Consider the following 22527-nt stretch of genomic DNA (forward strand, 5'->3'; position numbering starts at 1 on the left):
GAGACGCGGGCCGGCAAGCCGAGGGCCGCCGCCGCCCCCTCTCCCTTGAGCGGCCCGAGGCTGAGCACGCTCCCGCGGGCCGGCCGCGCCGCGGAGAGAGTGGGTGGGCAGGCGAGGGAGGGGAAGGGAGAGGAAGGAGGGAGGGAGGGAGAGGGCGAGGCGCGTCCCCGCGGCGGGGGCGCGCTCTCGCGCGGGCTGCCGGGATCGCTCGCCGCCGCTGTGGTAATGTCCGCCATGTTGGCCATGGCGCAGGGAGCGGATCGGGCGGGCGAGCGGCGGATCTAGTGTGTGGAAGCGGCCGCGGGCGGCGGGGGGCTGTTTTCGGGCGGGGTGGGCGCCCATGCTGTGGCCGGGGGCAGTGAGGAGGAGGAGGAGGAGCGGGCCGGCCGCGCTGCACTGAGGAAGGAGGTGGAGGAGGCGGCGGGAGTCCTCCCCCCCTCCCCGCCCGCCCCGCCGCCGCCGCCCGGGCTGTTCCTGTAAGGCGGGGAGACAATGAGTAAACTCTCCTTCCGAGCGCGGGCGCTGGACGCCGCCAAACCGCTGCCTATCTACCGCGGCAAGGACATGCCTGATCTCAACGACTGCGTCTCCATCAACCGGGCCGTGCCCCAGATGCCCACCGGGATGGAGAAGGAGGAGGAATCGGTAGGGACTCGAGTGTTTATTACCCCCCCTTCTCTCCTCCCCCCTCCCCTTTGTCAGTCGGGCCTCGCCATTCACAGAGCGCTTTACGCTCGCTGGAGGGCGCCTCTGCCGCTCCAACGCATGGGACTCTACGCCGGCGGAGTAGCGTAAACCCTCTCGGCCGGCGCAGCGCCCGCCCGGGGCCGCCATGTTGTTGCGTCCCAGTGTTGTGATTAGCTCGCAGCGCCGCTTACGCTGCCGTAAGGGGGCCTTGCCGTAAGCGGCGGCCGGGAATGGCGCAGGGGATGTTCTGGCCGCACTTGGCGTACGGCCTCTGTTTACCTCCCCCCTCCCCCCACTTTCCGGCGCTGGGTTAATTAATGGGCGAGGGATCCTTTGGCTAGTAAAGATTTTTCCCCCACTTTCAAATTTAGTTTTGCATTGGGTTCTCTTTGAAATGACTTATGGAAAGTAAAACGGGTTCAAAACAAACATCTTCCTCTTAGCAAGGTAATCCTCGCTCTCGAGCCGGCGGTGGTGCAGCGGGATCAGGCAGTGCAGCACTGCGGCGGGGGAGGGCGGGGGCCACGACTACCCAGTGGGGTGTAGCGGTAGAGAGCCGTTGACCGGCTAGCTCCGCGGCCGCGAGAGGGACGGCGCTGCCCGCCTGGCCGGGAAGGCGCCCGCTCGGCGCGCAGCGTTAGAAAGCAAACAGGACTGTTCAGCGACGAGCTGCTGGCGCTGCCCCGTCCCCGCGCCGTGGACCCGAGTATTGTCATCAGAGAGGAGGGTCTTCTAGAAGTTGAGGGTTTAATGCTTCTAAATTGACAGTTACATTTTTTGATAATACAGCGCTTTCTGCAAAAATTCTTCTTTTCTCCCTGACGGGATTTTGCATAGGGATGAATTTTATCTGGTTTGACTGTGTTTATGACTCTGGAGTGGTGTTACTTGCGTGCGAAGTTCATAGTAACTGCGCCCTCAAGAATTTCTTCAATGAACCTGCGGTCCCGCCTTATTGTCAACCCTGGGTGTGCGTGGATTGGTTCTCTTGCTTCTGTGACTGTCAGAAGAAGGCTCGAGGTTTCTGTGATTGGTTTTCTCTTTTGACTATTAATATTGCAGGAAATGCTTTTATGTCTTTGATTGGCTGCTCCAGTTCTGACCTCATTGTATTACCCTGTTATTACTACTTTCTGCTGTGATTTAATCACATTTCTCTTTGGTCTTTGGTTACTTGAAAGTCTTGCACTTTGAGTAGAAAATTAATATGTCAGTAGTATCGGGATGACATTCAATATTCAACTTTTCAAACAGTAAGATGAAACCCCCCAAAAGAAAACCCAACATTTGCTGTAGATTTAGAACTAAATCATAGGAGAACATTCTTTTTGTTTTTAAAATAAAATTTATTTCTAACTTAGCTCAGTTTTCGATGGGAACGATAATTAAAATAAAGTTATATATAGTACATACGAGAATTAATTGAATTGAACTTTAAAAAACACAGCTTTGTATTCCACAAAGTTAAGTTTGTTAATATTATTTTATGGGTTTTGATACAAAAGGAGAGGTAGTTTATGAGTCTTAAAGTATCAGTAATGTATGTAATTACTTGGATCCAGTTATTTTGGTTTGGGAAGAACTAAAATCAGGAAACTTGTTCTAGAATGAACAGTTAGCCCCTGGAAGATAAATTGCTTTTTGTGAACAGTGATCTGCAATATACTTACTGCTTTAGGTTCTTAGTTTGCCACATATTTCTTGGTATTTGATCTGAATTCAGGAAGAAAACTTGCAGGTTTTTTTTTAATCATGTGTTAAACATAAATGTTTAACCCTTTCACTATTAACTTTTTCAGTAGAAGTTGTGGTTTCCCGTCTAGAGATTGGAAATTAGATTATATTGGATTATTTTCAGTACAGTGCTTCTGCTGCCCAATTTTAGGAAAGAAGAAATTCAACTTCTGGTGGAACTAGAGTTAGAAACCCAGGACTTCTACTCTTTGTCCTGTCCTTTCTACCTCTTTAATTTACAAGTGGAGGGACTTAAAATCAAAACAAAACGAAACAAACCCTGACAGTTGAGATTTATAGTCTAAAGTCTTTTGCTTTCCAGAATGTCCAGTTGGAGTGTTAGTTTTTTCTTTTCCTCTTTTAAATTAACATGTAAGTCAGAAGACTTGTGCTTTCATGAGTGACAGCCAGTTCAGTTCTTCTGGTCTTATTTACAGGGTTTCTGTTATTCAGCAGAATTATTTGTTCTTCAAAAAAAATGTTCTTTGTTGATCAACAGTTCTAAGCAGTAAAATATAAATCTCATAAATGTTTTATGTTTCACTTGAGTTGTATTTCAATTCAACTTCCATTATCAGCATGTTCTAATTACTTTTGTAAGTATTTCTTTTAATCATGTAGACTTGTAAAAAAGAAAGAAAGAAAGACCGACCAACCTTGGCTTGTGGATTTATAATTGTTGCTTTGCATTTCTAAACTGTCCACAGTATGAGTCCCTTCCTGTTCGGTTGACAGAATCCTTTGACTTCACTTGAACCACCATCATGGATCTTACCTCACTTCCTCCCCCCAGTAAAATTAAGGACTGTATCTTGTTATTAGATTGTTATTAGGATTGTTATTAGACTTTGTTTATATAGTCATTGACTCAATTTTGAGTTACATTTTGATAATACTTAGATGAGATAATTTAGGTGTTCTTTGGCATTGATAGCACTCTGTCATTGTCTTAGCTCTTTGTTTTCTTTTGGACATGCAGCCATCTTCTCTTCCCTTTCCTTATTTTCTTTGTCTTTTGCGTAAGGTCAGCCACTTGGCATCCTCCTGAACTTGATCTCTGTAGTGCTCCTCATGGTACTTGGTTTAGGTCAGATACTGTAAACATATGTTTACTTAGAATTTAAGCAACCAGAGAGATCAGGTGATGGTGATTCTGCCTCCTCACCCTGAGTGTTGAATAGTGGTAGTTGATGTTTTTGATAATACTTAACATTTTGTGACTACGTCTTGTGTCCCAGATACTGTGTTAAGATCTTTATGTACTATTATTTCATTTAATGCTTCTTAAAAATCAACTTTTTTGAGGTATAATTTACATACAGTAAAATGTGTTCATTTAAAGCGTAGAGTTTCATGAGTTTTGACAAATGTGTACACCAAGGAAATGCCACCACAATCAAGATCAAGCAACACTTCAAACACCCAGGAAGTTCCCTTGTGCTTCTTTGCAAGTCAGTCCCTCTCCACCAGTAGTTCTAAGCAACTGCTGATTTGCTTTCTCTCCCTATAGATTAGTATTGTCTTTTCTAGAATTTCATTTAAGTGGATGTCGTATACTCTTATTTTAGGCTTTTTTGCTCAGCATGATGCATTAAAGATTTATCCTTGTTACATGTATTCGTCCATTCCTTTTTATTACTGAATAGTATTCTGGTGAGTTGATATAATATGTTCATCCATCCATCTGGATATTTCAATTGCTTCCTGTTTTTGGTTTTCATTTAATCCTTGTAACAGTCCTGTGGGGCATTATTGTTTCTGTTTTATGGATGAAGAAACCGAAGGTCTCACTGTTAGTAACTGGCAGGGCTAGAATTCATGCCCTTGCCTTTAATATCACAAAAACCATTCTTAGCAACCACTAGGCTTCATATTGACTCTCACAGAACCACAAGTTAGCTTCTGAACTGTTAAGTTCTTTATAGTTTTTGTAAATAATGTTTTACTTTGTATAATTTTGGGAACTTTGAAAGATGACGTCAATTTGATTGGAATATTAAATTTATTAAGTGTAGTTTTTCGTCACTTAACTGTGTCTGACTTTTGCTTTTGGCTTTTCAGAGTTTCTGTTTCTTTATCTTTTTTTTTCTTAAAAGTTTGTTAGCTTTGCTTCTCTGTCCTGGCACCATTGTGTTTATTTGAATGTTTATGTTATCTTAAGCATACAAGAAATTTGTGGGAAATTGAGATTTTATCCTAATAGAATGTCATCTTTGTAAGGGCAAGGATTTTTGCATATTTTGCTTATTAATGTATTCTGAGTTCCCCAGAACTGTGCCTGGCACATAATATATGCTTGCTAAATGTTGGTTAAGTGTTGAATGAGCCTTTAATTTTTTTTCTATACCAAGATCTATGTTTTTGTGAAACACTATGTGTGTGTGTGTGTGTGTGTGTGTGTGTGTGTCTAAAATTCATTAGCAGAATTTGGTAAATTATTCTTCTGGGAATTCTTTTTGGTTTCTTATTTTGGTATAACATAAGTAAATACCAAGCCTTTTTTTTTTTTTCCTTTTGAGTGAGAGGCTCCTTTATAGAATTTTTTAATACATAGGTGTGGCTGCAGTATTAGTTTTTATCTCGTGTTAATTCTTCTTCTTACAGTTGTATGTAGATTTATGTAAGATATCTTTTTGTAGTAACATGTAACATGAACCCAAATCTACGTGAAGCATATGATTCTGCTTATTTTTAAAGAAAAAGACCATGACTGATTTGAATTGTGTTTTCTCCTTTTATGTTTTAGTTGCCTATTTTTGGTATCATCTTAATATTTTAAGGGACATTTTCAATGATAGAGTAGGAATATATTCAGTCTTTCTCACATTTCAGAGTTATTTTTGGCACTAATACATTTCATGTTTCATGGTAGGGTTCTAGAGAGGATATAAAATACAATTTTGTAAATTGATCTTGTAAAAACATTTAATATTTATTCTTTCAACAAAAGCAAATACTAGCCGAGTATCATTTGAGTGCCAGGTGTTACTTAAATATGACATTAGGAAACTATTTTAATGGGGTAAGTATGTCTAAAACTATTTGTAAGGTTGTGTTCTGGAGTGTTGTTAGGATTAAAATTAAAAGAAGAATACGATACAGATCTTGACTTCAGAGAACTTAAATGAGTCACTGAGGTCAAAAACATCTGGAAAGTTAGCAAAAACTACCAGGTTAAGTTGACCTGACAAAGAGCATTAGATAAAGCTAAATGTCAGTACAGTTAAGAGAGAAAACTGTTACTGGAATTTATAAAGGGGTTGGAGAGAGATTTAACAATTTGGGCTTTCAGATTTGGTTGTACAGTGTGTGTTGAAGCAAATACTTGAGTGCAGGAATGTTTAAAGCAATTTCTGTGGATGTTGGGGTGCCTGGGTGGCGCAGTTGGTTAAGCATTGTCTCTTGGTTTAGGGTCAGGTCGGGATCTCAGGGTCTTGAGATCAAGCCCTGAGTGGGGCTCCGTGCTCTGTACAGAGTTGGATTAAAATTCTCTTCTTCCTCTGCCCCTCCCCACCGCATGCTCACACACATCCTCTTTCTCTGTCTCTCAGATAAATAAATCTGTTTTTTTTTTTTTTTTTAAGATTTTATTTATTTGACAGAGAAAGAGCAAGCACAGGTAGGGGGAGCAGCAGGCAGAGAGTGAGGAAGCAGCAGGCTCTCCACTGAGCCGGGAGCCGGATATGGGGCTCCATCCTAGGACCTTGGGATCATGACCTGAGCCAAAGGCAGATGCTTAATGACTGAGCCACCCAGGCGCCCCAATAAATCAATCTTAAAAAAAAAAAAAAAGCAATTTCTATGGATGTTAAGTAGACTAAAAGAAGGTTCTTCCATGTAACATGTATTTTATCTGTCCTTTTCACTACGTCATCCCCTACTGATAGAAACTTCAGGAGGGTAGCCCTGTGTCATTTCTGAGCAGGTCATTCTCTGAGCTCTTTCTCCCTTTTTTTGAACACGCAGATGGCTTTTACTTTTCTTCCCCTTTCTTTTTTCTGTGCTGTATCTTCAACACTAGAAACTGTTCAGAACAAAGAAGGTACTCAGTAAATATTTGGTGAATGAATGAATAAAAGTTGGGGTGGAGACAAGGTTGAAAAAAAGGTAGAATTATACCAGATTATAGATCGTTTTGAACGTTAGGCCCAGGAATTTATAGGATGGTGTAGAAAAAAGAGCACTGACTTGCAAGTGTGAAGTCTGTTTCTAGTTTTGTTTCTGTACTTAGTGGCCAAATGATCTGGGAAAGTTGCCTTCCTTCTCTGAGCATCAGGTCATTCATCACTACCACCACTGCTACCATTTATTGAGTGTGTGTTAGTGTGTTGAGTATATGCCAGGCACTTTGTTAAACTCAGTAGATGGTTTAGAACTCATTAAAACAGCAGGATGTGTAGTAGGTGCTATTGTCTCTTTTCCAGAAGAAACTGAGGCTTTGGTGATTCAAGTATCTTGCCCATGGTCATCCCTACCTGGACTAGAACATAGTAAAGTCAGTATTTGAACTCAAACCCTATGAGTGGTTGACTCAAGGGCTCTGAACTTTACCATTTTATTGCTTCATCTATAAAATGAGTGGATTGGGAACTAGGTGATACCTAAGGTTTATTACATTTCCACTGTTCTGTCATTTATTATTCTGTAACATAGAAGAGTCATTAAAAGTTTTTGCCTCAGGGAATGATATGAAAGAAGCTTTGAGGTGAACGCCTTTTGTAAACACATTTCTTTTTAAAAAAAAAATGTGAAGGAATGATGTATCTGTAGTATAAGTTTAGATTTCATCAGTATCAGTTCTTTAAAAATAGTTAACAGGTGGGATCAATAGGTTAGTTTTAAGTAACAGAAATCAGAAACCAAATCTGGTTTCTTTAAGATACTTGGGTGTTGTCTCGAAGACCCCAAAGAAGGCTTGAACAGTCAAAGTTTGGGAAGGCCTGGAACTAGGGCAAGCTATGGGCCCTTTAGCTGCAAGTAACATTAACATCACTGAACTAACAATTCCCAGTCTTTTGAGAGGTAGCATAGGGTAGTAGTTAAGTGCGTATATTCTAGAGCCAGACTGAATGGTTTCTAGTCTTCCAGCAGGTTAACTTGATCTATTATAAAATCTCATAGAATTGTTGAGACGATGAATTGTGGTGTGGTTGGGACAATTTGTGGCATTCAGTAAGCAGTCAGTAAATATTAGCTGCTATTCTCATCATTGTTACATTTTTTTCATTTCAAAATCCCAGATCGTGGTGTTAGAGGGCATTATTAGTTTGGCTTGCATCAGGTATTGATGTTCCTGTAAGTCTAACAGTCCGATGCGGAACCAGGGTAGTGATTAGTACACATGTGCTGTTAAGGACTACCCTTGAGAATGAGGCTGTAGTTAGGTAGCTGCCCTTTAGAGACTTACTACTGGTGTGTATGTAACAGAATGACCAAAAGTTGTGAAGCTAAATGGTTAAATTGTTTTGATCCATGGTTTGACCCAAGGTGAATTTGTACACTTAGGGTGTTGTTATAAACCTAAGTTCATAAGGTGTTTTAATGAGATAACAATGTTCTACATATTTTACAATAAAATGGTAGGATGTGTATTGCAGTTTTTAAATGAAATTTAAATTAAGAACTATAAAAGAAGTCTCCAAAATCTTTTTAAAGAAAGCGTACCCTTCATACTAATTTTCAGAGTAGTAAGGGATGCATTTTGTGTGACCTCAAAGATATTATTTAACCTTCCTGGCTCTTAGTTTCCTCATTTGTGAAATAGAATTGGATTGAGTGACCTTTAAATAAAGTACCTTTGGATCTAAAAATTACTTGCATCTGTGAATCCACATTTCTACCTACTAGGCATATTGTCCAGAATATTAAGTAGATGAAAAGAACTAACAAGTGAGAGGCTAAATGTTAGGAAGATACTACTAGTAGGTGAACTTTAATTCTTTAAAAAGTTATTTATTGTGATGCTGTTCATTTGGTTTAGAGTCTTTCTTTTTTTTTTTGAGAGGTTCAGTTACATTTATCTACTATTTGATAGTGATTTTTCCTTGAGATCAGTAGAGAAGTCCACCCTGTATGTTTTGGATGTGATCAGTTCCCTTGCTTTCATGAAGTTTTCTTTCACTGTCTTTACTAATCTTACTCGTTACTGTAAATGTTCTGAATTTTGGTATACTTTTAGCCCATACCATTTAAGTTTAATTTTCTGGTATCTCATGATTCTCGCTTGAGGGGTGTGTGCGTTTGTGTGTGTATGGATGAGTAGGGATATATGCATGAGAGAGTGAGAAAATAGACACTTATTTTCACAATTAGACCAGATACCTTATGGAAGGTATAATGTCTTCATTTTACTCAGCACAGGCTGGATACCTAGCCAGGCACTTAGGTGATAGAAAGTTTATAATACAGGCATTGACCAGTATAGTGGACACTGGGATTGAATTTGATTGTGTTATTAAACATACAGCCCTGCATCTTCATTTCATTGCATGTAAAGTTGAGGTAGAAAAACAGTAATGGATATGTAGGGGACAGCATGAGGAGGAAAGGATGATAGGTAGGAATAAGCTGTGAAGGAGGCCAATGTAGGTAACAGTAGGTCCGTCGTGATTATTTGATTTTATCTTAAAGTTGATCCTTGTTTATATTTTGCCTCGTCTACACTTGAATGAAGCAGAACTTTGAGTTTGTCTAATGTACCATGCAGCACTGTTCTTTGTGGCATAAATAGTGGAGGAAGATGATGCCACTTCCACATTCTCCTTAGCACCACTTCCTTACATATGCTTTTTGATTTCTTTTTACTTGCCAGCTAGTATCACTGTGTAGTCAGAAGAATCCAGATTGGAAGAGTCCATCTCTCTGCTAGCTCTCTAGCATATCTCTGCTAGCATATCTTTACTTCCAGGTTTCTCACTTCCCTTTTTTGGAGAGGAGTGCGGAAAAGGTTATGAGGTTGCTGGTTGGAGAGTCTACAAGCAGCCCTTATTTGTAGTGCTAATTTGATGAAGTTGGTACTTAGAATTGCGACTTAGGTTCCAGTTTTTGCCTCTGTCACTTTCCCTCTGGGCAAGATAAATTACTTCATCTCATTACGCCACTTTGCTTCATCTGTTTAATGAGGAGTATCTCAAAAGGTAATCTTAAAGATAACTTTTTTGTAGACTTAAGTCAGTGCCTTATACAGGCAGCTGCTATTTTTTTTTATTATTAGTAACAGTTTTCAGTTGTACAGGGTAATGTGAAGGAATATGGAAAAGTAAAATCTCCATACATTATTTTGTGGTATCGTTTCGTATTTTTTCTTCAGTCAGTTACGTCTATTTTTACAGTTGTCAAACATTAGCAAATTGATATATGTATTTTCCTCCTTCCATCTCTGTTCCTGGCAGAGCATTTAACAATCAAAATGATTTAAAAGACTTTGGAAATTAGCAAAGAAAACTGAATCTTTAGCTAATCTGCAGAGTACTACTTGACTTCTGGATACTTGGTAGTTCAATATTGTATTTGTTTTTAGAAGTGATTTTTTTTTCTTGGATTATTTAGTTGGTCATGGGGGAAAATCAATTTTAGTGAAGAAAATCTGTTCAGTGGGTGGTGTACACTAGAGAATTGAATGGAGAGAGAGAGACATTCTATTAAACCAGTGCACTCTGGGATGAACATTTAAGTTTGGAAACCTTGGAAAGCATGGTACTGAAGAGGGTAATTTTGCCATTTATTTGATCCTAGAGGTGTTTCTCGACTGGTACGTTTTTGGCAATTTGTTGGTTGTATGGGACTGTCACAGGCATAGCAGGAAGTTTATTGATACCCTGCCTGCTAATTTCTGGTAGCATTCCAATTGGGATAACCCCAAAATGTTTCTCCTTCAATTTCCAAATGGGGACTGTTGCATCTGATTTAAAAACCATTTTCCAAGGCTTCTTAACCTTTTGTGACTTGGACTTCTTTGTAGTCTGGCGAAACTCCTCAAAATGATTTTTTTTTGGAGTATAATTAACATACATTGTTACGTTAATTTCAGGTATACAGTATAGTGGTTCAGCAATTGTATACATTCCTCTGTGCTCATCAAGATAAGTGTACTCTTAATCCCCTTTATTTCCCTTTCCACTTTTTCCCTTCCCACTGCAACCACCAGTTCTCTGTATTTGAGAGTTTGGGTTTCGTTTGTTTGTTTTGTCTCTTTTTTTCTTTGTTCATTTGTTTTGTTTCTTAAATTCTACATGAGTGAAATCATAAAGTATTCGTATCTGACTGACTTCACTTAGCATTATACTATCTAAGTCTGTCCATGGTGTTGCAAAAATAGCAAGATCTCATTCTTTTTTATGGCTGAATAATATTCGTGTGTGTGTGTGTGTACACCACATTTTCTATTCATTCATCTATTTATGGGCACGTAGGTTGCTTCCATATCTTGGCTGTTGGCTTGTATATAAAGCTGCAGTAAACATAGAGGTGCATGTGTCTTTTTAAATTAGTGGTTTTGTTTTCTTTGGGTAAATACCCAGGAGGGGAATTACTGAATCATATGGTAATTCTACTTCTATTTTTTTTTAAAAGATTTTATTTATTTATTTGACAGAGAGAGAGACAGCCAGCAAGAGAGGGAACACAAGCAGGGGGAGTGGGAGAGGAAGAAGCAGGCTCCCAGCAGAGTAGGGAGCCCGATGTGGGGCTCGATCCCAGGACCCTGGTACCACACCCTGAGCTGAAGGCAGACGCTTAACGACTGAGCAACCCAGGCGCCCCTACTTCTGATTTTTTGAGGGATTTCCATACTGTTTTCCACAGTGACTGCCCCAATATACATTCCCACCAACAGTGCACAAGGGTTCCTTTTTGATCCATACTCTTAGCAACACTTGTTATTTCTTATCTTTTTGATTGTAGCCATTCTGCTGGGTGTTAAGGTAATAGTTCATTGTGGTTTTGACTGGCATTTCCCTGATGAATAATGGTGTTGAGAATCTTTTCATGTGTCTTTGGCCGTTTTTATGTCTTCTTTGGAAAAATGTCTATTGCACCAAAAAGAGTAAAATAGGAATAAACTTAAGAAGGTGAAAGACCTGTACTCTGAAAACTATAAAACAGTGATGAAAGAAATTGAAAATGACACAAACGAAAAGATATTCCATGCTGATGGGTTGGAAGAACCAGTATTGTTAAAATGTTTGTACTACCGGGGTGTCTGGGTGGCTCAGTTGGTTAAGCATCTGACTCTTATCTTAGCTCAGGTCTTGATCTCAGGGTCATGAGTTCAAGCCCTGTGTTGGATTACACACTGGAAGTGGAGCCTACTTAAAAAGTTAATGCTACCCAGATCCATGTGCAGTTACAATGCAGTGCCTATCAAAATACCAATAGCATTTTTTTTTTAAAAGATTTTATTTATTTATTTGACAGAGAGACAGCCAGCGAGAGAGGGAACACAAGCAGGGGGAGTGGGAGAGGAAGCAGGCTCCTAGCAGAAGAGCCTGACATGGGGCCTGATCCCAGATCTCCGGGATCACGCCCTGAGCCGAAGGCAGACGCTTAACTACTGAGCCACCCAGGCGCTCCTACCAGTAGCATTTTTCACAGAACTAGAACAAATGATGCTGACATTTGTATGGAACCAAAAAAAACTTGAATAGCTAAAGAAGTCTTGAGAAAGAAGAACAAAGGTGGAGGCATCACAATCCAGGGCTTCAAGGTATACATACTACAGAGCTGTAGCAATTGAAACAGATGGTATGGGTACAAAAATAGACACATAGATCAATGGAATAGAATAGAGACCCCAGAAATAAACCTGTTCTTGTATGGTCAACTAATCTATGACAAAGGAGGCAAGAATATACAGTGGGAAAACTGGACCACTTCCTTACGCCATACACAAAAGTAAACTCAGAATGGATTAAAGACCTAGATGTGAGACTTAAAACTCCCAGAAGAAAACATAAGCAGTAATTTCTCTGACATGGGCAATTGAAACATTTTTCTAGATATGTCTCCTGAGGCAAGGGAAACAAAAGCAAGAATAAACTATTGGGACTACACCAAAATAAAAAGCTTTTGTACAGCTCAGGAGACCATCAACAAAATGACAAGACAACCTACTGAATGGGAGAAGATATGTCCAAATGACATATCTGATAGAGGGTTAGTATCTAAAATATATAAAGAACTTCTACAACTCAATATGAAAAAATGGGCAGAGGGCCTGAATCAGAATGATGTTTTAAATGCATAAAATAAAATTACATAAACCAGTTACATTGAAAGTTATCAAAATATTAAAACAATTTGTAATTTATACATTGACAGAATCTAGAGTTGAGTCTAATTATCTTAATTTTGAAGTGGTGATAAGTATGAATAATATTTTGACAAGTGCAACCACTGTAATATGACAACGAAATGATCTGTGATTTCTATTTTATTGGTAGTACTAGTATTACCAGTACTATTTTGCCTTTTGCTGACATTAGTAATTGAAGGAAATGTTAAATTTGGTAGAAGTTAGTGGAATTATAGAAATGATTATTTTCTCACCCAAGTTTATGGACCCCCTCAGTTCTTTCTTTGGTTGTTTTGAGGATCTGTGACTTGAGGTTCAGAACGCCTCAAGATTTTCTTTGGCCCAAGTGGCAATCCTATTCCTGTGTCATCTTTGTCCCAAATTCAGGCTAAAGATTTTATTTCCATTATTATAAAGAAGATGCTACTATAAACAATATGTTATCTTTGTGTTTAAAGCATTTTCTAGGTTTTTTAAATTGAAAAATAATAGACCCACATGATTTACAGATAAAAACTTAATAGCACAAAATGATACACATGAAAAGTAAGTGTCCTTCCTTCCCCACAATCCCCAGGCACTCTACAGAGGTAGCTATTGTTAGTATCATGTATGTCTATCCTAAAAAACCTCTAAACAAACACTTTTTACTACATAAAGGCAATTATTTCCTGTATTTATTTTATAAGTAATATGTGATCTTAGAGTTAGTTTCTTAATATAGAGTCATAAAGTCAAGTAATTTTGCTTTAAATTTTTTTTCCTTTAAAATCTCTGAGGAATTGAGAATTGGCAAATTGCAGCTTTCTGGTTGAATTGTTTTTAAGTCTGGATATGAAACCTTAATTTTTTTTTTTTTTTTAAGATTTTATTTATTCGAGAGTGAGAGAGCAAGCATGAGGGAGAGGCAGAGGGAGAAGCAGACTCTTTGCTGAGCAGGGAGTCTGATGCAGTGCTCCATCCCAGGACCTTGAGATATGATCTGAGCTCCAGGCAACCACTTGAACGACTGAGCCACCCAGGTGCCCCTGAAACCTTAATCTTTTATCCCTGTGTGGCAGTTTGGCTATCTGTGAGCCTTGCATTGTGTGTAGGATTTTTGTTTATTTTCTTATATACAAGGTAAATATTTTAAAGTCAGATTAACTATTGATTTAGTGGCTTGTCAGTGTATTTTCTCTATGAGTTATTTATGGCCTTAAATAGTTTTGGTCAGAAGAGCAACAGTAGGCTACCGTTTTGAAGAAAGCGGTCTTATTTCTGGTTATCTGGTTATCATGTTGGTAAGCTGGATCTTTCATACAGACTGCATGAAGTATGTGTTTATTCATTCAGTAACTATCTCTTTGAATACATGGACCATGTCTGTACTTTTGTATCTTATTACCATCTGGTACAGTGAATGACATATGGTAGTTGTTCAGTAAATGTTTGCTGATGGAATGAGCAACACCTGCTGTGTACTTTAGATTACAGAAAGGGTAAGATGTGGTACCTGCCTTCAAGCAGTTTATAGTCCCACAGAAAAGAGTTGCACATGGATGACTCTGTATAAGGTTTAATGTGATATGTAGAAGATAAAAATGATATTGTGGAAATTTGTGTTACAAGGGACATGATTTGGACAACAGTATATTTGAGTTCATGTAATAGCTAATTGAGTATGAGTTACTACTGAGGGGCGCCTGGGTGGCTCTGTCATCTGCCTTCGGCTCAGGTCGTGATCCCAGGGTTGTCGGGCTCCCTGCTCAGCGGAAGGCTGGCTTCTCCCTCTCCCTCTCCCCCTCCCCCTGCTTGTGTTCCCTCTCTCACTGGCTGTCTCTCTCTCTCTCTAATAAATAAAGTCTTTAAAAAAAAAAAGACACTACTGAGTTATTTTTTACAAATTAGTTTTGAGGTTATTTCATATGCCAGGAAGCCATGAGATTTTTTTAGGTGCATGCATGGCATTGCTTTTCATGTTGGAAAGTCTGTGATGCCCCACAGAGTTGTTAGAGGGTTGGAGAATTGTGATCTAGTATAGAGTCACCTTTTAGGGTAGGTAAACTTGTGTTAAGAGCAATTCCTGGGGGCACCTGGGTGGCTCAGTCAGTTAAGCGTCTGACTCTTGGTTTTGGCTCAGGTCATGACCTCAGGGTTGCGAGATGGAGTGCCCCAACAGGCTCCGCGCTGGGTGTGGAGTCTGCTTAAGATTTTTTTCTCTCTTCGTCTCCCCTCCCTATCCCCCCTCTCTTAAAAAAAAAAAAAAAAAAGCAATTCCTGTTTAAAGAGGTCTGGGAAAAGTAACTTTGTGATATGGAGGATGACCTAAAGAAATAGTGCTGCTTCATTATTATACAAGTAATGTGCAGATTTTATTTTGGTTTAAAGTACAGAAGACACTTTCCATAAAGTACTTAGATGATTTTCTGTACATTATAGGTGCTTCAGTCAGTAGTAGTTCTTCTTCAGCTTTGTCTGAAATATCAGCTCATCCATCTTAGAGTTCATCAGGGCTATCAGAATACCTCCAAAAGAAATAAAAAAGATTTAGGTCAGTGATTCCCAAACTTTGTCATGCATCAGAATCACCTGGAGGGCTTGTTAAAACACTGATCACTGGGCTCCATTCTGATATTACAGTTTTTAGTGGGTCTGGAATGGGGCCTGGGAATTTGTATTTTTTAACATGTTCCTCATGCTGCCTGTCCAGTGACCACCCTTTGAAAACGACCAATTTAGGAGAGACAATAGCAGTTCTCATCTTGACCACATAGAATAATCTGGGATGCTTTTGTAAAATACATGTACAGAGCTTACCCTAGATTTAGCAATAGAATCACAATTTGTGGGTGATTTTGATTCTAGGTAGAAGAAAGGGTTAGTATGTGTGCCCATGTCCCTGCCTGTCTGCCTTGCCATTTTACCACTCCTGTCAGAGGTATTTCTCTCTGCTCTAAGTAATTCTTTGGCTTTTAAACTTTTTTATTGATCCATTGTGTATATGTGTAACCAAAATAAAGTACACCTTGACACACAAATATACAGTTAATCCCCCCACCCCCCGAGTCATGTTCTGTAAAGTTGCCGTGAACAATGAATTAGCGAATACTGAACCATCGCTTCTAAAGGAGATACAGGCCTGGAATCCTGTGAACCTCTGGTCATAACATTTTTATCAGATCAATGCATAATCTTGTTTTATGTATGTTTCTGTTTTAAAGATACTTTATTTAACATATATTGTTGATTCTTGGCATTGAACTCAAAGCCAGCAGCATTCTAACTTGTGCCTGAATGAAGCTTTTCTTAACACACGTATTTTCTCTGTAAGGCGCATCACAGCATTCTTGTGCTTAGGAACACTAGACAGTACTTCAGCACTACACTTGGGGGGCCAGTAAACAATGACATCAACAAAAAAAACACAAAAATGCAAAAAAGTGGCACTAAAAAGAACATTGGAAGTACACTTGTTTACAGTGTGAGAGCTGAAACAAGGAGAGTGTCACCTTGTTTGACCTCAGCTGGAAACAGATGACTGGGGAGACTCATATGCAGCTCTGTACATTCTTTGAATGACTGTGAAAGTACTGCACTTGGTGATTTGGGGGTCACAAATTTTTGTGAGTAGGTGAATTTGCAAACAGAATTTGTGAGTAATGAGGATTGGCTATACGTATGTTTTTCCCCTTTTCATTTCGATTTTGTTAAATGAGCTACTTACTGATTTTATGATTCACTAGAGATTCCACCCACAGTTTGAAAAACAGTGTTCTGATTCAGCAACATTTGTTATATGTTATTTACTAGTTGTGCAATGATAAGTAGCAAGTGATATTAAACTACATATATATGTAATTTCTTTCATTTGGAGAATACAGGGTTTACTGATAATAGGGAGCTGTGGGTTTGGAGGGTACATCATCAGGTTTGTATTTGTAAAGTATCACTGATAGATTGTGGAGGGCATTGCCTGGGTGGCCGTGGTTGGTGGCGGTGGCGGCTGCAGCAGCAGCAGAGGCAGCAGACTAGAGACTAGGCTAGTTATAAAGCTAATGCAAGTGGAAATGTAATTTCTAGTTATGTATTTTCAGCAGATTTGTGACAAGACAATTTGGATGCCTTGTGGATTAGGGGATTTCAATTAAGTCTTAATTTTATATCAGGGATTCTTAATTGAAGTCTGTGGTACCTAGATAGACTTAATGGGGTCTGTGAATATTGATTTTTTTTTAACCACAGTTATTTATGTATGTCTCCCTATTACTCCCCTCATCATCAGATTATTAATGAAGTAAATGACCTAGAGGAAATTAAGAATTACATTTTAGTAGATAATACAGATTACTTTTCTCATTATTAATCCTCATTGCATTTGAATAACAAAGTTCTAAGTTTTCTGAGAATTCTAAGGCATTTAAAAAGCTTTAGACTGAGTTTATATTGTTGTGAAATGTAGAATTTTTACATGGAAGCATGTCACTGAGGAATGTAAATGTATCGAATATAAGGAAAATTCTTTATTTTAAGCACAAAATTAATATTCACATATTGTTTGCCTGTATTACAGTCGATTTGTGTTTAGAAGCAGTGGCATAATTAAGATTTGCCTGACTTGTTATTTGCTGTTAGGAAGCACAGGAAGGTACTCATTCTGTAGAGTGGTAAAGCAGTACAGAATGATCACTGGAAATGTGCTCAGCCATTTGGAGCATATCTTGACGTAGCTAGTATCTGTAGATTGGAAAAGCAAAACCCCAAAACATCCTTGTTTTAGGTTTTTGAAAATACCCACCTCTTCATTATAACGGTATTATATATGCTTATTTGTAAAACATTCAAAATATACCAAAAAAGTATAAAGAAGAAAATACAGATTCCTTGCAGTCCTGCCATTCTGAGATATCCATGGTTGACCTTTGGGTGGATGTACTTTCTTCCATGCTTTTCCCGCCCTCTGTAATTGTATATTTATAGGTGTGTGTATATGTATATATGTGTATATATGTATATATGTGTATATATATATATATATATATATATATATCTGTATGTATATGTGAGAGAAAGAAACATTTGCTTTTTATTTTTAACCTGTTCCTTTCAGATTGAAAAACCTGTGGAAAGACTGACCCATCCTGAGTCTTCTTGGCAATTAGTGGATTACCCCAAGTCACTGTAGCCTGAGGGGTGGATGGTGTAAGAATGGCAGTTTGGATTTTAATCATTGGTGTAAACGGAGTTCGGAAGGAAGGAATAGTGATTCCTCAAAACAAGGGAATTTAAAGCATAAATACAATTGTTTAAAATGTCCGTGGGATAGACATTGATTTTAATTTATTGATACTGTAACTAGGTTGTGTTCCACTGTATATATTTACAGTAATTTAATCAGTTCCCTTTTGATGAATATTGGTTGTTATGTAGCCAAAGTTTTCAGTTCTTAATAAAAAATGCTTCGGTTTTTTTAATTGAAATTAAGGTGTTTTGCCTCCTCTCTCAGGTTATTACCTTGTTTTCTTCTAGAACTTGTATAATTTGTTCTAGTTCACATGGCTCTGTAGATCCTTTTTTTTTTTTTTCATCTAAATGGAGGTCCAGTTGTCCAAACACCATTTTAAAAAAAATTTTTTTTCTTCCTGATTTGATATACCACTTTCATCATCTTTGAAATTTCTTGGGCATTTGGATTTATTTTTTAATTTTCTATTGTGTTTCATTGTGCAGAAGATCTGCTGTTTTATTTTTAAATTTTTTTGAAGATTTATTTTTTTAATCATTTCATTATTTTGTCATTATATATTTATAAATTTTAAAAGATTGTGGTGAGGCTAGTTACTTCTTCCATTCTTATTGCTCTCTTTTTTCAGAGTTTTCCTTACTATTATTGTTTGTTTATTTTTCCGTATGAACTTTATAATTTTTTCTAACTCGAGGAAGAAAATATTGGAGTTTTTATTGGCATTTACCATACATTTATAAATTATCTTATAGAGAATTGACATCTTTGTGATGTTGACTTCTTATTCAAGAACATGGTTTGTCTCTTCATTTGTTGAAGTCTACTTATATTTATTTTTTTTCCATTTGCTTTGCTTTTGGTTAAGCTTGTTTTTGGTTAAGCTTATTTCTGGGAATTTTACCTACTTGATTACTATTGTAAATGTCACCTTTTTCCATTATGCTTTATAACTTGTTATTGTTTGTTTTAAAAAACAACTTTTATATGTTAACTTATATCCTGGGACTTTAAGTTACCTGACTGTAGTTGTTTTTGCATTGATTCTCTTGGGTTATTATACAGATACAGGTATCATATCACTTGCTTACAGAGGTAGTTTACTTCTGCATTTCCAAGTAGTATGCTTCTAATTGCCTTCCCTTATTTAAAATTTCCATTGGAGGGACACCTGGTGGCTCAGTCCTTAAGCGTCTGCCTTAGGCTCAGGGAGTGATGGGATCAAGCCCCACATGAGGCTCCTCTGCTGGGAGCCTGCTTCTTCCTCTCCCGCTCCCCCTTCCTGTGTTCCCTCCCTCGCTGGCTGTCTTTCTCTCTGTCAAATAAATAAATAAAATCTTTAAAAAAATAAAATAAAATAAAATTTCCATTGGAGATTACTTCCATTCCATGTTGAATAGTAGTGAAGATAATGGGCATCTTTGTTTTGTTTCTTACTTCATTGTGACTGTCTGTAGTGTTTCTCCATTAAATAAGATGTAGATTATCCTAGACTGATTTATAGATGTAGAAAACAAAAAGGGGGGGCACCTGGGCGGCTCAGTCATTTGAGCATCTTTCTCTTGATTTCAGCTCAGGTCATGATCTCTGACCTGTGTCAGGCCCTGTGCTGGCTTGGGGCCTGCTTAAGGCTCTCTCTCTCCCTCTGCCTCCCTCCCCCCACTCAGGTGCTTTTCCCCTCCATCTCTCTCTCTCTCTCTCAAAATAAATAAATGAAAATTAAAGAAAATGCAGTAGGCATTTATAATAGAATATAATAAATATATTTGTGATTAATAAATGTAAAATCTCCAGTGTTGCTATCATGAATGAGTCCTGATTATTTTCAAATGCCTTCTTGAAATTTACGGAACTTTTCCCTTCAGATCTGTTCATTATTGATGAATTGTAATATTGAACCATCCCAGTATTTGTGGAATGCACCCCATTTAGTAATGAAATACTATTTTTAAAAATGTTTTTAGCCGTATTAACATTCTTCTGTAAAAGGACTTAACAAGTTTTGGCGTCTCGTTGGCCCAAGGTGGCCACTCCATAACTTCTAAATTTATATCTATTTAAGCAACCATCTCTGGCTAAGAATGGTGATTCACCCTCGTTTCTGACTTTCCTGGAGATGGAATATGATTGGCCTAATTAAGATAAGGTATCTAGCCTGATTCAGTTGACTGTCTTTGAGGTAGGGTGAGATGATTCACCTATTTGGTGGATGGCAACACACTCCTGGGGAGAGAATGGTAGTTGAGAGAGCAGACATTGGTGGGAGTGAAACTGATCCCTCAAAAGGTGTCTAATTGTAATTTTATATTTCAATACCACAGTTTATAGTTATAGTTAGCAGAATTCCAGGTTTTACTGAACAGAGTAAGATTTCTCAAGTTGTATTCTATTACTGGATTACCACTGGCTTTCTTACCTACTCTATAGGACATGTTTTCAGTGGTTACTTGGAGTTAAGAAGGATCCTGAAGGGCCCTCCAAGTCACCTGCCACTGCCACTGCCCACCCCACCCCAAGGGGGAAGCTCTTATTTTTAGTATAGGCACACAGTTGCATATATCCAATTCTGACATTTATTTCAGTGTTTGGGTTTTTTTTCCCCACACCAAGCAATTGTCTGACACCAGGGGAATGTCCTACAATTCAACTCAATTCTGACACTATCTGGAGATAGCATCAGATTGCACAAGTTCAGGGCTCAGTTCTGTAAGACTGCTCCCCTCCCCCACCTCCAGATGCCAGTCACAAGTCCAGACTGTCACCTGTGCATCTGACCAACTGGTTATAGATTGGAGTATCCAATTACCACCTCCTTGGGTTCAATTAATTTGCTAAACTGGTTCACAGAACTCAGAGACACATTTTACTTGATGGTTACTGGTTTATTATAAGTTTATTATAAAAGGATAAAACTCAGGAACAGTCAGGTAGAAGGAAATGCATAGGGCAGGGTAAGGGAAATAGGCATGGAGTGTCCATACCCTCTCAAAGCATGCCCCTCTCCCAGCACCTCCATATATCCATCAGCCTGTAAACTCTCTGAAACCAGTCATTTCGGGATTTTTTATGGAGGCTTCATTACATAGGTGTGATTGATTAAATCATTAGCCATCGGTGATTGATCTGCAATCTGTAGCCCTTCACCTCTCGGGAATTAGGGAGTGGGACTGAAAGTTCCAGCCTTCTAAATCACATGATTGGTTCTTCTGGCAACCAGCCTCCATTCTTAGGTGCTTTCCAAAAGTGACCTCATAACATAAACTCAGATGTGTTTGAAAGGGATTTGTTAGGAATATCAAGACACACTTATCACTTAGGAAATTCCAAGAGTTTTAGGAGCTCTGTGCCAGGAATGGGGACAAAGACTGAATATTTCTTGTTATCATAGTATTACTTGGAGTTTCAAAAGTTAGAATTTATATACTTATCTATAGTGACATTATTTTGTTTAGCCAGAAGTTTATATTTGAAAGTTATCTTTCTGAAATAGGTTTATTGGGGCTCCTGGGTGGCTCAGTCAGTTGAGTGTCTGCCTTGCTCAGATCATGATCTTGGGATCAAGGCCTGCGTCAGGCGCTCTGCTTGATGGCGGGTCTGCTTCTCCTTCTCCCTCTGTGCCTGTGTGTGTGTGTGTGCGCGCACGTGGTCTCGCTCTCTTAGATAAATCTTCAAAAAATAAAATAGATTTATTGAGGTATATTGATGAATAAACTGCACATACTTAACATGTACAATTTGTTGATATTTGTGTACACCTTAAAAAACATTAATGAACATATCTATCACCTCCAAAAGTTGTTTCCTCATGCTTCTTTATATGCCGTCTGTCCTTCTGCAGGCAAACGCTCATCTGCTGTCACTGTAGATTGGTGGTTTACATTTTCTAGACTTTTTATATAAATGGGGTCAAAAAGCATATATTCTTTGGTTTCTTTCACTCAGCATAATTGTTTGAAATTCATACATATACCATGTATCAATTACTTATGTCTTTTTATTGCTGAGAGTAGTCCAAAATTTTATGGATATACCAGTGTATCCACTCATCTGTTGATTGGTTTTTGGCTGTTACAAATAAAGCTGCTATGAACATTTCTGTACATCTGTTTTCATATGTTTTGGGTATATACCTGGGAATGAAATGGCTTGATTGTATGGTGGGTATATTAAAACTGTTTAACTTTTCTAAAAAGCTGTTAAACTATTTTCCACAGTGATTATACCATAAAGATACCTTTTGTGAGATGCATAGTTGAAAACCTTGCTGTTCAGAGTTCAGTCTGTGGATATGGCATTATCTGGGAGTTCATTAAAATTGCTGAATTTCAAGTCCTATCCTACACCTCTTGAATCAAAAACGTGCATTTTAAAAAGATTGCTAGGTGTTTCAAATGCACATTAGAATTTGAGAAGCCCTGGTTTAGAGCAGTAGTCCTCAACTCCCCCCGCCCCCCTTTTCTGCAACACCTGAAGGTTTTGATAATTTCTGTGAAATTCTGAAATGAGTCTGGGAGATGCTGAATGATTTTAAAAGTCTGATAGATGATATTGATAAATGCAGAGTATTCTGTTCCCCCACCCCCACTCCAAAGAT

At 38.5% G+C, this 22527-nt stretch overlaps 1 protein-coding gene across 6 annotated transcripts in view; it reads left to right on the forward strand.

The window, feature by feature from the left end:
- The first annotated feature begins 200 nt into the window (after positions 1-200).
- Positions 201-22527, forward strand: part of EPC2 (enhancer of polycomb homolog 2) — a 117096-nt gene continuing 94769 nt past the window's right edge. For 3 of the 6 annotated variants that reach the window (XM_026492825.4, XM_026492826.4, XM_057317533.1), the window contains exon 1: positions 423-645. In XM_026492825.4, the coding sequence (XP_026348610.1) occupies positions 493-645 (153 nt within the window). In that variant the 5' untranslated portion in view covers positions 423-492. Of the gene's footprint in view, positions 646-22527 lie in introns of all 6 variants that reach the window. The other 3 variants (XM_057317526.1, XM_057317518.1, XM_026492827.4) reach the window with 3 other exon arrangements.

Source organism: Ursus arctos, unplaced genomic scaffold (genome assembly GCF_023065955.2).
Source record: "Ursus arctos isolate Adak ecotype North America unplaced genomic scaffold, UrsArc2.0 scaffold_1, whole genome shotgun sequence".
NCBI lineage: Eukaryota > Metazoa > Chordata > Mammalia > Carnivora > Ursidae > Ursus > Ursus arctos.